General features: G+C 39.4%; 2 protein-coding genes across 3 annotated transcripts in view; one reads left to right on the top strand and one right to left on the bottom strand.

Annotated features, from left to right (window-relative positions):
* Positions 1 to 2,012: 2,012 nt before the first annotated feature.
* Positions 2,013 to 11,817, bottom strand: rab24 (RAB24, member RAS oncogene family). Of its 2 annotated transcripts, none has more exons than XM_034889774.1 (9): positions 11,390 to 11,817; positions 10,005 to 10,225; positions 9,412 to 9,480; positions 8,225 to 8,303; positions 6,830 to 6,897; positions 6,365 to 6,464; positions 4,494 to 4,544; positions 2,756 to 2,815; positions 2,013 to 2,607 (listed from the first exon to the last, which is right to left on the bottom strand). In XM_034889774.1, exons 2-9 carry the CDS (start codon positions 10,119 to 10,121, stop codon positions 2,537 to 2,539), a joined length of 615 nt encoding a protein of 204 aa, XP_034745665.1. In that variant the 5' UTR covers positions 10,122 to 10,225; positions 11,390 to 11,817; the 3' UTR covers positions 2,013 to 2,536. The 2 variants fall into 2 exon arrangements, with proteins under 2 accessions (XP_034745665.1, XP_034745664.1); XM_034889773.1 differs by having other exon boundaries at positions 10,005 to 10,126; positions 11,390 to 11,815.
* Positions 11,818 to 14,094: 2,277 nt separating this feature from the next.
* Positions 14,095 to 15,326, top strand: part of pgrmc1 (progesterone receptor membrane component 1) — a 4,652-nt gene continuing 3,420 nt past the window's right edge. Inside the window, exon 1 of the mRNA XM_034889775.1 lies at positions 14,095 to 14,428. Within this exon, the coding sequence (XP_034745666.1) occupies positions 14,134 to 14,428 (295 nt within the window). The 5' untranslated portion in view covers positions 14,095 to 14,133. The remainder of the gene's footprint in view (positions 14,429 to 15,326) is intronic.

The raw sequence follows: 15,326 nt of genomic DNA, 5'->3' as shown, positions 1-15,326 counted from the left end.
ATTAACATAGGCACAGGCTAATTACTGCTAACTAACATGCTAGTTAACATTAACATAGGCACAGGCTAATTACTGCAACTAACATGCTAGTTAACATTAACATAGTCACAGGCTCATTACTGCTAACATGCTAGTTAACATTAACATAGTCACAGGCTAATTACTGCTAACATGCTAGTTAACATTAACATAGTCACAGGCTAATTACTGCTAACTAACATGCTAGTTAACATTAACATAGTCACAGGCTAATTACTGCTAACTAACATGCTAGTTAACATTAACATAGTCACAGGCTAATTACTGCTAACTACCATGCTAGTTAACATTAACATAGTCACAGGCTAATTACTGCTAACATGCTAGTCAACATTAACATAGTCACAGGCTAATTACTGCTAACCAACATGCTAGTAAACATTAGTAATTAAAACTAAACAGCTGACGATGATTTGTCGACTTTGCAAAAGAAAGTTGCGTGGTTGTGACACAATCGTTTGCCTATTTTTACCATAACGTCTGCTACGGAGTCATAACGTGAGGTATGAGGCAATGGAGCCTTTTATACATTGTTGTTTCTTTAGAAATAAACAACGGACAAATAGTCTTTAAACGCTTCAGATGTAAAGTCAAAGTGACGTCAGTGGCGTGCTAACGGCGGCTGAGTGCTAGCTACGGGCTAGGCGAGAATCTGACTACCGAGTACACATGGAACGCACTTTAAAACGTTTGTAGTTTAAACCGGAAAGCCCTCGTTAAAAACTACAGTGCATCAAAATATCAACACATCAAATCAGCAATACGGAGGAAACTGATAGTGTCCTTTTTTATTATTATTTCTTCCGCACTTCTTCCGGTCAGCACAACTTAAAAGGCAATAAATTAGAGTCTTAGGTTAAATACAGCAGTCGATATTGTTCGGAGGACATTGTAATGACAGTTTTAGCCGTGTTGGCACACATTCACCGACGTTTTCTTTTTTTTTTCTGTGTTGGGAAGCCATTTCTCACCACGGTGGGGGGGTGGAAGTGTTTCTTAAAAAGGAACATTTCACTGCCACAACACACCGAAAGACTGACAGTCACATTTCCACTTGTGTACTGTGCATTTTGACATAACAAAATAGAACATTTAGAGTTTGAATGTAGAAAAGCAAATGTTCTTAAAACCTTCTTCCATGCAGTTTAATTACAGAGATGTTGGCGTTTTGGGAACCTTGAAATCTGAATGGTAGCTTGTGCTGGGAAGGATAACGTATCTGATACTCTGCCACTATGGATGTATTACAGCAGCTGGATACCAAACTCCGAAGACGTTTGCCGTTCATTTGAACTAAAGTTGGTCTCTCCGGGGAAACGTTGTCCAGCGTCTGGGTTTACCTTTACCTGCCGGTCCCTTTAAGATGTCTCGATGGTTTTAAAGATGTCTCTTTTATGATGGTCGTCTATGTGGAAAAGAATGTGTTTTTATTGCAACTAACTTATTTATTATGGTTATTGTCCATTATTTGATTAGTTGTTTGGTTTATAAAATGTCAGAAAATTGTGAAATATTTTGTTTTCCAAAGCCCGAGATGGCGTCCTCAAATGTCTTGTTTTGTCCATAAATCAAAGATATTAAGTTACCTGTCAGAGGAGAGAAGAAACTAGTAAATATTCACATTTAAGGAGCTGAAATCAGATTTTCTTATCCATTGAAGATTACTCAAACCAATTAATCAATTATCAAAATAGTAGGCAACTTATTTATTGACAACTAATCGATGAATCTTTACCTCTGCAGTACCACGAGTGGCCACTGGTCGTGTGGTGGCGCTGTATCCAGTTGATGAAATACATCCATAACGCTAAAGAGCCAACGCTCTGGAAAGTTGATTTTTGAACACACACATTTCTACTGCAGGTATTAAGGCCTTTATAAAGCTCATTTGTATAACTTCATTATACTAGATTTGTACACAAAAAAGGGAATTTAATTTAATTAGGTATACCTGGAAACACCGGAGTGTTTTGTTTTTATATCGTAGTTGGCTCCCCCCAACATTTGCATCATTGCAGATGTGCAGGTCTAACAGACGGCTTTCCACAGCAAGGCTAAATACGTAAACAAAACCAACCGCTGTAAACAAAGCATCCACCGTCCTGAAGCACTGCCCTCGCTACAACTATCAGGTTTTCTCCCAGTCCAGGTTCTGCGGGATCCCTCTTTGTAACAGCTTCAGAGACATGTGTACTCCCAGGGTCCAGCTCAGAAGAAAAGGAAGTTAACTAGGTGAGAGTTTAGGGTTTTGGACCCCTCTCCCACCCAGTAACCGTGGCAGCAGCAGTAGATCCTCTTCCGTGGTCTTTATGGCACTAACGTAATAAACATGTATAGTAAGGTATGAACAGTAAGCAGTACTGATTTCTTCTTCTTCTCTTGTGAGTTGGATCCCAGCTCCAGAGCAGAGTTATCTGGTCGTCCGTCCAGCATTTCCGGGTTTTTACTCCGGCCGAGGGAAGGAGACCGCGTCTGTTCCCCTTCCTGTTGCTCGGCATCAGTTGTTATGGCAACAGGAGTAAAAATAGGAGTCTTTCTTCTGGCCCAAGTCCACGCCCGTTTCCTCCGCTGAAACACAGTTAGAGACTCAGTTACTTCTATTGTTTGACTTCTGGTAGGGATTAAACAAACAAGGTGTGGGTTATTGTTGTGCTAGTTTTGTTTTAACAAACAAACAAACAAACAACCAGTGTGTGTCTGTGAATGACGCACTCACCTGACATAAACTGGAGGGCCGTGCTGTTGTAATCCTCAGCTACTCTCTGGAACAACTCATCTGTCCAGCAGAGGAAGAAGATGAAGTGATTAAATACAGGTTCAGTCCCATTCATAACAACAAGCGGTATTTGTTCAGAGAGGCTCCATTAACCTTAGTTAGCGCTGCTCGATTATGGAAGAAATCACAATTATTTAACATTATTACTCGTTGGTTTTTGGAACGATGTTGCATTAACTGAACTTAAAAAAAACAGTGAAACAGATCAACAGTGAAAACAACTTGAACTCAAACTTCCTTTAGTAATCTTCCCGTTTTAACTTTTTATTTAAAAATTTTAAAAACAAGACAGAATCAAAGTTGAAAAACGTAATGTGATCGAAAAAACTAACAATTTTGCACATTGTTTTGAGTTGAAATAAAAATTTGATTAATTGTACAGCCCTAACTTTAGTGTACTTTAACCACTAGTACTGAAGTCAAGACTACGTTTACATTCATATAACATTACGTTTTTTACCCAATATTCCAAAAAAGACGATATTCCAACTAAGCTGTTTACATGGCAAATGAAAGGGAATATTCTACTAATATTCCCGTTTACATGTAGCCGTGCAGAAGAGGATTTTTCTAAGTTTTCCAGCGGTGGCAGACTTGTTGCAACATGGGAACACAGCGTCCCTCTTTCATTCCTTCAACCAGCTTCTTGAAAAGGTCGGCGTAGCGATGTGAGCGCATATTCAAATAGCCTGTTGATATCCAAGTCTTTTATAATGTTTACAGTAGCTGTGTTCCTCCTTTTGGGTCTGCAGCCTTGCAAACTGTTGGCTGGTGTTAGTGTACAGTAACCATATAGCAACACACAGAGCTTGCTGTGGTAAAAACCAAAAATATTTTAAATTCGGAAAAGGGCCTTATTCAGAATACCCAACTGGAATACGCTGTTTAGTAGCCTGACGTCGTCATTCTCAGATTCTAGTCAGGATATGACTGAGTCTGCGCCACTGGGCTGTGATTATTGAGCGTGTTTCAACTAAAAATGCCTCTGTCGTCCTAAACTCCAACTTTTAGATTTGTTTGTAGCTGGATATATCTTTTGTTTCGTGCAAATATGAATGTGTTGAACGGTGCTTCCTACAGTTGCATTTCTAGAGATGAATCAGCAAAAACACGTTTTATTTCTCTGATTCATGGCTTTGTTCTGATGCCGCTGGGTGCTCCCTCTCTTCAGTTTCTCTCTCTCTCTCTCTCTCTCTCTCTCTCTCTCTCTCTCCGCCATTTCGTACAGATGTTTATAACGTAGAAATAAAATGGATTATTGATCATTTCATTTATATAGTTTATAGCTGACATTACCAGCTAACTTCTCTATTGGATGTTGAAACAGGGAAAGCCTGTTCTATATAACGGACGCAATGGTGGAATCTACACATCTTAACTCTCCAGCGGCAGCCATCTTTGTTGTTGACAAATTCAACCCATGTGCTCTTTGGTGACGTGGTTGACCGTTACTGTTGATCATCTGACCCTCATTGTATAAAGCCCGCCCTGACAATTTATATTAAGTTGGTTTGGATGTTCTTACAATCAGGGGTGTTTACGTATGTTAGAAGTTGTCCAGATTTGTCAATATCAGAGTTCCAAAGGGAAACCCATTTCCCCAATTGACAGATTGTGAAAGAACACAGCTGTGATGGTGGTAAATGCGTTCTGCACGATGACTGAAGGGGTGACTCACCCACGTTGTTTCCCGTTTTACTGGAGGTCTCAAAATGCTGAGCCCCGATCTCTGTGAAAGAAACCCAAAACAGTGAGGTTAGATCAGTTCGTCGGTCAGTCCACACGCACGCTGACGGTTAAAGCAGATTATGAATGTTTGACCTCCATGCTCAAGACGTTTACAAGCACTTTAGTGATCTCATTATTCCCCAGTTTGGGCAGTTAATAATCTCAGAAATGTCCGTGTGAGTAGACAACTTGGTTTCCTATTTCTCAGGTTGTTAACACAGTGACTAATCCTAAAACTAAAAAAAACTCATTCAACTGGTTTCTACAGGTTAACCAGATTAAATCTGAGTCTTTATAACCACTTGGAATGCAACTGTATACCTGTAGGGATGATTTGGCCAAGTACTAGTCCTTTTCAGTACTTCTCAGAAGTTATATTAAAGTTATCTGGATGCTGATAAGTGGCATACAATTATTAAACTAACCATTTAAAGTTATTAAGATTCACTGCAGTTTGATGAAACTGAAACTCCAAGAAAACGGATTAAACAGCCTCCTGTTGCACAATCCACTGTCACACCAGTCTCTCTTTTGGTTTATCTCCTGATGGCAAACAGGCACCAAAACATTTCATAACCAACATCACTGCTCAAATTAAAGTCTTGTAAAGATTTAATTTAAAAAAAAAAAAACTTCTGATGAGGCCATCTGTGTCCAAACTACAAATAAAATGGTCAATGTAAACAAACTCTCCTCTCAGTCAGGAAAACTCTAAACTGATTTGCCCTCCGCAGACCCCGTTTATCCACTTCATACAAGGGGTGAGTGTGTGAGTGTGTGTGTGAGATAGCCAGCAAAATGTAAAAATAAACAATAGGCAACTATTTTGATATGTTCATGTAATTTTTTTTTAAAGCAAAAATGTAAAAAATCTTCTGATCCCAGCTTGCGTCGGAACAGAAAAGCAATTTGTGAAATTTCATAGAGCACACAATTAAATGAATAAGAAAATACAAATGAATCAATAATGAAAAGTCCCAGATGCAGCTCTGATGAATTCTTTTCTTTTTTTAAACTAACTCAAAAGATTGTTAAAATGTAAGCAAAATATCACCAAACAATTCTCTTACAGTGTATAAACAAAATACAAAAATTACGCCAAATTAAGCACATTGACCGGTTGCGTTTGATTGGCCCGACATCCTAATGAAGGCAGCACGGCAGTGGAGCGTTAAAACGGTACAGTTATCAGAAACAACTGACTTTTTACACTAAACTAACCTGAGACCAGGCTGCTACATCAACAAATCCCAAGAGAGTGATTATATTTACATGTTAGCCCATGCGTGCCGGATGCTTCATTCCGACACATCACATCTACCGCCTGCGTGGCTCGGCATTCTGTATTCGTCGGTCTTTTCATGACGCGTGTAGCAGAGAACGCACTGGTTCGTCATTGGTTCAAATACACACGAGGCGGGTCTTGTTGGCTATTTAAAGCCATATGACCACCAAAATGTACCGTAGTTTGCTGAAAATCATGTCAATCAACCAGACATACGTGGGTTTGTTTATGAATTTTTGAGAGACGAGTGAGAAAATGTCTCCAACAGAGGAGGAGTTAGACAGCGAGGGCAGTGACGTTGAGGTGGAAGATAGTGAGGAGTTTGTGGTTGATGATGATGATGATGATGATGAAGGGCTGGATGATCCTTTGCGCCACGCAGCAGCCGGCGGGGGGTTCAGAGTTGCGCAACGCAGTCACCGGCGGTAGATGTAATGTGTCGGCGCAAAGCATCCGGCACAAACGTGTTAATCATAAATCTAACCGTTAAAAGTACGCGTTGAGCAGCAGGTTTATAACCGGGAGACTGTAATTACCGTCAGCAAAGTCCTGAGTGTCGTGGTAGTCGATTTGCCGCAGGCTCCGGTCTCCTCCAATCAGGTCGCTCTTTGTGCCACACAGGTAGATCTTACAGTGCTGGAGTAAATACACAGATAAAATAAAATAATACAGATAAAAACACGTCACTGAGTGCAGTCGTATTGCAGAACTTTAACAAGCTCACCCCTGTGTATTTATAACTTGACTATAGAGAGACAGACACCCCGATGCCATTTAGACACAACTCTGAACAAAAAGGGCTTTTATCACCTGTTTGAAACCGACCTCAAGTGCCTGAACATGGTTGTTTTAATGACTTTCTCAGTATTTCATTTTTTCCGTGTACTTTATTCCCTTATATGAGCACCGGGGGTTAAAAGGATACCCAAAGTGCTCCTGCCACTTTGTTTCCTCTACATTCAGCTGCTACATTTGATTTTTGATAAGAAACGCTCGCTTACTTCTTCGCAGTTCTGCAGCTCCTTCACCCAGAAGCGAGCTCGCTGGAAGCTGCTGCTGTCGGTCAGGTCTGAAAGTCCAAAAGAAAGAAAGATATATAAACACAACCCTGCATATGGTCATATCAAAACTAGAACCCACAACTAGTTTACCACATTACTGTTTTTTCATAATGGAGAGTTAAATGAAAGGAATATAAAAGAAACTGTCATAAAAGGTTACCAGTCAAACAGACACAACAGAAAAAGGTAGAGGGAAAAGAAGACTTGACAGGAGATGTTAAATAAAACAAGACAGCAGTGTGACTAATCTGCTGGGAAATGCCATCAGCTGTTTTCTAAAAAAAGACAAAGTTCCCCAATGTGGACAGAGTTGGCATGAGCCGATTTGATAACCTTCAGCAAAACTATCCCGGTTTTATGGTATTGCTATTACAACTTTAAAAATTTATTATTTTAGAAATGCCTGATTATTTTCAAACACACTTTACACTGACAGGGAAAGGGATTTCTAGACTGCACTCTTTCCTTAAAATACTCATATTATGCTTTTTGGCTTTTATCCCCCCTTTCCTTTATTCTATATCTTTTTTGTGCACAAAATAGGTTCACAAAGTGAAAAAGCTCACATTTTTTAAAATAAAACCACATAAACAAATTCTGTTGCAATTATCAACCTGAAAAGGAGAATCCTCTTTAGTTGCAGCCCTAAACCTGCGGAGACTCAGTGGAGTCCAGCCTCTCGGCACTACCAGACGTATCTTGAGAAGTCAGCTAAAATATCATGAAGTACAAATCAAAACCAAGACAAATTCCCCAGGTATAGTTGGTATCAGAAGCACAATGCTCAGTTCCCCATTAAAAACACCACAAAAAGAAGCCTTGTGCATTCAGTTCTCTATGCTGTGAAGTTAATTTAGAAATGCATCCAGCTGTTGCTGCCCAAATACTAGCAGACCCCCCGTACTGCCACCAGAGGTTGTGGAGTAATAGTCTAAATCTACGATGTTCCACTTCCGAGTTTGTTAAGGTGCCGCCGGATGTCTGTTACCTTCCTCTTTCTTTGTGTTATAAATTTTAAACTCTGGTGGATTTCTGAGGACCATGGTTGACTGCTCCTTAGATCTCTGCAGCGATAATACCGTTGTTAGGTATGTTCCCCCAAAACAAGTTCCTTCCTGAACCTGTTTTGCAGCGGCGCCGTGGCTCCTTCAGGAGCATAGCACCGCCCAAGACGATTGTGATTGGTTTAAAGAAATGCCAAAAAACAACAGCAGGTTTTCCTCCCATCCCAGAATGCTGTGCTTCCTCCGCAGCACTGTGGTGGCAATGCAAGAGCAGTGTAGTAATGACACCTGAAAACTCTCCTTAAGATGATTAGAAAGCGAGTATATTTACCGTAGCAGACTATGGCTGCCCGGGCTCCTCTGTAGTAGATTCTGCTCATGGCTTCGTAGCGCTCGGATCCAGCCGTGTCCTGAGTGAGACAAAGAGGACAGAATGAAACTGAGATCCAGCTTCCTGTCGACATGCATGAAATCTCTATGCCTTTGTATATCTCGGAGCTGATGTTAGATAGTCAACATTCCTACAACCCCCATGCGGGCTTAAAATGCTGAGTAATCCCCAGTGTGACACGCCCTGCAGCTCCAAGCCAACTTCCCCTCACTGTTATTTAAGTTGTGTAAACACTCAATTTGACAAAAAGACAATTCTCATTGGTTTAAATAAATGCAAAAAACCCAGAGTTTTTATTTCTCTTATCCTAGGATGTATGTGTGGTGTAGCCAGACCTTCCTCAACAGCGCTGTGAAGATAGGTCTGGCAATGAGAGACTGCATTGTGGGTGGGTTGAACCACATCAGGGTAAAATCTAAGTACGAATATTTTGCAATTGCGGTAGGATTCACACTATTGTAGGGAATGATCACTTTTGTATCACTATTCACATTTTTTATTGAAAAATATTAAAGTTGATGAATATAGCGTGATTTTTGCGAGGATCTGTACCAAACAAAGATCTTTTGTATAGTCTGTAGCATATGATTTGTAGGCCGGGACGCCTCTGCAGCACCGCAATACTTAATTCAGAATAGTTTGACACATATTCGGCTTTTAACAAACATTGGTCCCTACTTGTGATTTGGATATTTCACCAGTCCATACTACGATTTCAGTAAAATTGTGCAGCCCTATTTGTGGATAATGTAGGCACCAGGTTTTAAAAAGGAAGAATGCGGGAAGTAAAAACAGACTTTCTGGTTCTGCTGCATCGATTTTGATCTTACTTTTTTTTTAATCTTTATCGTTAGTTTAGGCTGAGGTAGTCTAGTTAGTTGTTGTGGCACTGATGTAGTACAAATACTTAAATTCATATCAGGTAGCCTTTAAGATAAGTTAAGACACATTTGTATTTATTCCCAGCAGAGGATCAGCACAACAACAAAGTATGGAAAGTAAGAAAAATGAATAATAAGACATACATAAACTAAAATAGAATAAAAAGTAGAAGCTATAAACCATACAAAGGAGACATTTGGAGACAGTCGACATGATAAAGTGACAGTAGTGTAACTCCAACTCACCCATATTCCCAGGGTGATCACTTTCTCTCCCACCTGGATTGGTTTGGCAACAAAAGCAGCACCGATAGTCTGTTAGGAAGAGAAAACAAGCACCAGAAACTCAAATAACTCGCTGTAGACTGAGTACTCTCTGACCTTTGAGTTGGAATATTCTTCTGCGTCCTACGCTAACATGGAGCATTTGCTCCAATAGGAACAGATTGTAAAGCCTATTTACTTTTTCATCATACACAAGACGTTTTTAAAAACTTAATAAAGAAAATTAAAAAACACACAGAGTCCGTCTTAGAATCACAACATAAATGTAATTACCGTTCATGTATTGTTATAGGTAAAATGTGCAATTACATTGTTATTTCGATTTTAGAGAAAGGCACGTGTGAATAACTTCCATGTGATGTTAATATGAACAACTCAAAATACTTAAAAAGAAAGACATGTTTTTAAAGAAACATACCATAATACTACTGCATGAGTTACTTTTAGTGCTTTTAAGCTTTAAGATGATCACAGACTTGAGCCTGATTACCAGAACATCCCTGTGGGCCTTTCATTGTTGACATGGAAATTAAAGCAGAGCAGCGGACACTCACGTTCTGGTACGGTCCAACCAAGAAGCGGTGATGAACGTATCTCTCCACCAGGCTGGTCTTCCCCACGCTCTCCTTCCCCAGCATCACCACTTTGGCGTCCACACGCATTGCAGTCATAGTAACTAGAGTGGAAAAGCACAGGATGGGACCGCAGCAGAGCAAATAGGAGGGAGGGAGGGAGGAGGGGGGAGAGTGGTTTATGTACACGGCTGCTCAGAGTGCTGTGTGGTGAAAAGACAGGATACAACAACACAGGAACAAATTAGTAGCAATACTAATGATGTCATGTATACAATTTAAATAATACATTATTTGGAGATATGAAACTCAATTACCATTTTCTAAACTTTTGATTTAGAAGGAAAAAAAAAATCACTTCCTCTTATCTTCTGTTGTGTCTGCACACATTGACATGTTTTTCTACTAACTCATCTTTGTAAAGAATCTAATAATTTCGCCTTTTCCGCCAAACTGTAATAAGAACTGCCACTAAATACGTCAAATATGACAATAGTATTAGTGAAGAAGTATAAAGTAGCAGAAACATTAAGTATCTCAAAATTGTAGTATACAGTATTTTACTCAATATACTTAGTTAATTTCCATTAGGGGATATGGATAAGAAGAGTTAGTTGTATAACCTCTATTTCTAAGTGGCATGACTTTATATTACTGATAACACTTTGATAATAGTTAACACATATTGTAATCAAATAGATTAATCGACTACGTTTCTCTCATCTATTGTGTAAATAGATGAATTACCTACAAAGCATTAGCTCTCGCTGTATTACCTGACGTTACACTGATTTTAAATGAAAAAATAAAAGGTTACATGTATTTAATTCCTGCTTGACTTTTTAACCATGTCGCCGCTTAAGTTTAAAACTTTCTCTTTCAAAATGTAATAGCTAATATGTAGCTAGCTAGCTAGCTAGCTAAACAACTATCAAAAACAACTTAATAAAACAAAAATGGCGTTTTAAAAATGATTATAAAAAACGTGTTGTTCTTCAATTTAACTCACCAAGTACTGTACTTAGCTAAATAATATAATGTTTATGTTATTGTACTTTACTTAGCTAGCTAGCCAGGTATTTCAATACTTGTACTTATACTTGTAACGTTCCGAGCTAGCTAAGTAAGCTAGCTACACCTCCGCGTTAGCTTATATATTTTACGTTTTCGGCATAAAGAGTAACTTACTTTTAGTATATTTTGATGCTAATGCCTTCGTACTTTTACTAAACGCAGGACAAGTATTTCTACCCTGTGGCATAGCTACTACTTCTACTCGAGTACTTGTCCCATCACTGCCTCACCGGGACAAACATGACATAGCAGCCATTCACGTTAGCTAACCTAGCTAACGCCAAAACACTCACCTGGTTACTAGCTTGACTCAACAGATTGTCTTCAACATCTGATCTTCTCCGAGCAGGAGCCGAACCGGGGCTGTGCTTGCTCATCCGTGCTTGTCAAACCCGTTGTTAAGTACCGCCTGTAACCGACAAACGGCTCGGCATCTCTCCTGCTGCTGTTGGGAGACTCGCAGCTAGCTAGCTAGGTTAACGTTAGTGTTGCGCAACGGCTGGAATTACAAACCGTCAGTTAAATACCGTTGGAGACAGATATCGCAACCGGCTAACAGGAGGTTGATTTTCGGATAACAAGTCCAGCTAACTGACGGGATCAGCTGGCCGGACACGGAGCTGTTTCTGAGGGGGGAGAGAGCTCCATGAGCTTTGTTTGTTTGGGTGGGAACCAAAGAGGTGACACACGGCGGTTTCCAGGAGGGGGAAGTGCCCGGATTGAGTGAGGCAATCACCGGATGTGTGGAACCAGTGTTTAATTTCTGTAATTGAATTAATTACATAATTTAAACACATAAATATCTGTCAAATAATCACTGTATATACTGTCATATCCACCTACCTAAGATGTATAGCTAGCTAAGCAACATGTTATATTCAGAGATGGGAAGTAATAAAGTACAAATACTTTGTTACTGTACTCAAGTAGATTTTATTAGATATTTTTACTTTACTATGTTTTTTTTGGGCGATTTTTTTTACTTAACTCCTTACATTTTAACATGAATATCGGTACTTTCTACTCCTTACATTTTACAAAATTGGCTCGTTACGTTAGTTTTTGTTCATCAGGTGTGATTGTGAGTGCATGTCGGAGAACAGCGCGGACACGCGCCTCACGCAGCGAGTGGGCGCGCACGTCTCACGGAAACAAAAGAGAGGAAAGATAAAGAGACTAGCTGTCCGGAGGATAATCTGTGGAGATTGTCTGTGTGCGTCCTTCAGAACTGTAAATCGTATAACTTGTGTAATCAATTCATTTAAGCCTGTTGTTGTGTTGGTGTGTAGTTCTGGCACATTTAAAGTTAGCTTGGGATTTTGTTATTCTTCACCTGTTACCTAGTTTACACCTGTTACCTAGGTCACACCTGGCTGTTGATTTATAATGGAGCCTGTTGAACGCCCTTGCTCACATTTGTATTTTAGGAGCATTATTTACATGCTACATTTACACTGCATTAAGATAATGTAATTAATAGTGGGTTTATTATTATTTACTAGCACCATGGTAGTCTTTACAATGTTATTTATTTATTTTATTACCACGACACACACACACACACACACACACACACACAGCCATAGCAGAGCTACCCACGGCCATGTTTATACTGATGCTAGATTGTAATAAAGCATCAAAAGAGAGAAGTTGTCTCTGTTTGTGTTTTAACAGACACACCTGGGGCGACGTTGGAAAACCAGAATCAGCTTTAAATACAGAAAGTACTCCTCACTATCTTTGTCATTAAAAAGGCTACTTTTACTTTTATACTTTAAGTACATTTCTAAGCTTGCACTTTGTTACTTTTACTTGAGTAAAGAACTTAAATCAGTACTTCTACTTTTACCAGAGTATTTTTTAACACAAGTATCTGTACTTCTACCTGAGTACGGGATGTGAGCACTTTTGCCATCTCTGGTCATATTAATAAGTCCTTCAAGCAATCATTTGTTCCAGCCCAGCAGGATCACTGTTTACAATACTTATAGAGCTATTTGTTTACATGTATTGTCTTTGTACATGTAGGCATATGTACTGTATGTATGTACACACTCTGTTTATATACTCCACTCCACAGTGTGTGGAAGGTCTGGTAAAGCGAGACTATTTATATACACACTTACATATAGTAGTAGTCTGTACATCTGTACATAGTAGTTAAATGTCTATTCCTTTGTATGTACTGTGGGAACAAAAAGCTACTAAGTTAAATTCCCTGTATGCAAATTGTTAATCCAAACTGATGAAATATTATAAATGTGTTTATATTCCAGTTCTGTCTTTGAATTATCAATTAGTCATAAACATTAATGATGCCACTAAATTTATTTGATCACTTTAGTTACCAGCTACTTTGCAGATTTGGATTATTTATACCAAATATAACTATATTTACTTTACTAATATACAACTGGAAAACAGGGCTATATTTTATATATTTTATCTATACTTTTTTCTACTTGAAGAAGACTGAAAAAACCAGAAGCTGGAACCAGAAAAATGTTATTTATCATTAAAGCTTTCACATAAAGTACAAGTAGGCTAGATATTGCTTAGAGAAAATGTAGTAATTTGGGGATTGTGCAAAAGATGAGAAAACTGTAAATAAATTGTCACATTCAGTCAGCTATATTTAGTGTATTGACATCAAAATACAATTAATACAGAAAGGATTTCATGTGATTAGGTTGTTTCAGTTATTTATATGTTTGATTATTTTCTGACACGAATAATCAGTGATTTATAAAAAGAAAAATAACACAATCAACAATGATAACCAGCGTTTATTGCAGCCCTAAATTAAGAATAGAAACAGAAATGTAAGTAGCCTATATTGTGATAGTTAATATACAATATCTGGATTTATTAATCTAGCTGGATATCAGTTTTTGTTTTGGTCCGCAGCGAATCTGATTGGTTTAAACCGTTACCAGACGCCTCTCAGGCCGCTGCTGTGATTGGTTGAGCCCTATCAGCTCTACAAGTCCCGCCCAACACGCGCGCACACGCCGCTCGGACAGAGAGAGGACCCAACATGGCTGAAGCAGAAGGAAGCGAAGTAAGTTCTGGTGGTATTTTTCAGGAGATATTCACCTCCCCGCTAAACCTGACCCTGCTCAGCCTCTGTTTGTTCCTCTTGTACAAAATCTTCCGCGGGGACAAACCACAGGAGTTTGGCGAGGTGGAAAAGCCGCTTCCTAAACTGAAAAAGAGAGATTTTACCCTCGCAGAGTTGAAGCCCTACGATGGAGTCCAGGATCCCCGGATCCTCATGGCTGTCAACGGGAAAGTGTTCGACGTGACCAGAGGGAAGAAGTTCTACGGGCCAGGTAACTTTTAACCGAGCAGTCCACGGATGTGTCAAGAATAACGGAGCAGTCACCATTACGGTGTCGTGACCTCGTGTCGTCACACTCTGGTGTTGTGAACGTTACGTCAACAACGGCCCGTGAGATGGCCGTTGGCCCGTTGGCCGTTGGTGTGATATTTAACTGATACACGGAGAGCGATTCGCTGACATTTTTACCAGATATAACTCGAGTTTTTGTACTTGTCTGGAAGTTAACGCCACACCCCCCTTTAGTAAGCTACCTGGCCCCGTTTCACAGCAGAGGAGCTGCTGTAGCCTGGGACCATAGATCGTCTATGAGAGAAGTGGAGTTACTGCGTAGTATATAAAATAAAATAAACACTGCCGCCGCCATGTTTTCAAAAGTCCAGTGGGACAGGGTCCGGTCGAGGTTACCCAGAGTCCGGGTTCTTCACAAGCTAGTTTTATGGCGGAAGTGGTCAATGGTCGATCTTTTATTATATAAATTCTACATTAGAATTTAACTTTTTTACAACTTAAGCAATTTATTATTATTTTATAATTTTAAGTTTTATGACAGTGGGGCTCAGTTTGTCTCCTTGACAATCCCATGTTCCACCAATGAAATGGAAGTGAGACGAACAAAGAGAAACGTATCTTTTTCCGTAAAACAAATCGTTGGGGAAATCATTTGAAGTTCAAATAGAAGGTGTTAAATTGCAAAATTTATCGCAGAATATCGCAATATTTTCAACGTCTTTATTTCTTTTCATGAGGTAAGTATCGTGATGATATTGGATATGGTGGGGCCTCTGGTGATTTAAAAGTAGTTTAGTTGTAGAGAGTCTAGCTAGCTGTCTGGATTTACCCTGCAGAGACCTGAGGACCAGGTAACCATAGTCCTCAGATTGGACAGA

The sequence above is a fragment of the Etheostoma cragini genome, chromosome 13 (assembly GCF_013103735.1).
Source record: "Etheostoma cragini isolate CJK2018 chromosome 13, CSU_Ecrag_1.0, whole genome shotgun sequence".
Classification (NCBI taxonomy): Eukaryota; Metazoa; Chordata; class Actinopteri; order Perciformes; family Percidae; genus Etheostoma; species Etheostoma cragini.
This window is presented reverse-complemented; position numbering and strand designations above follow the sequence as displayed.

What these genes read in the sequence shown, in the direction of transcription:
- rab24 (XM_034889774.1), bottom strand. Translation starts at nt 10,121, where the DNA reads ATGACTGCAATGCGTGTGGACGCCAAAGTGGTGATGCTGGGGAAGGAG. An exon ending in TGATCACCCTGGGAATATGG is followed by an intron (nt 8,304 to 9,411) that starts GTGAGTTGGAGT and finishes TGTCTCACTCAG; the next exon opens with GACACGGCTGGATCCGAGCG. An exon ending in TAAAACGGGAAACAACGTGG is followed by an intron (nt 2,816 to 4,493) that starts GTGAGTCACCCC and finishes TCTGCTGGACAG; the next exon opens with ATGAGTTGTTCCAGAGAGTA.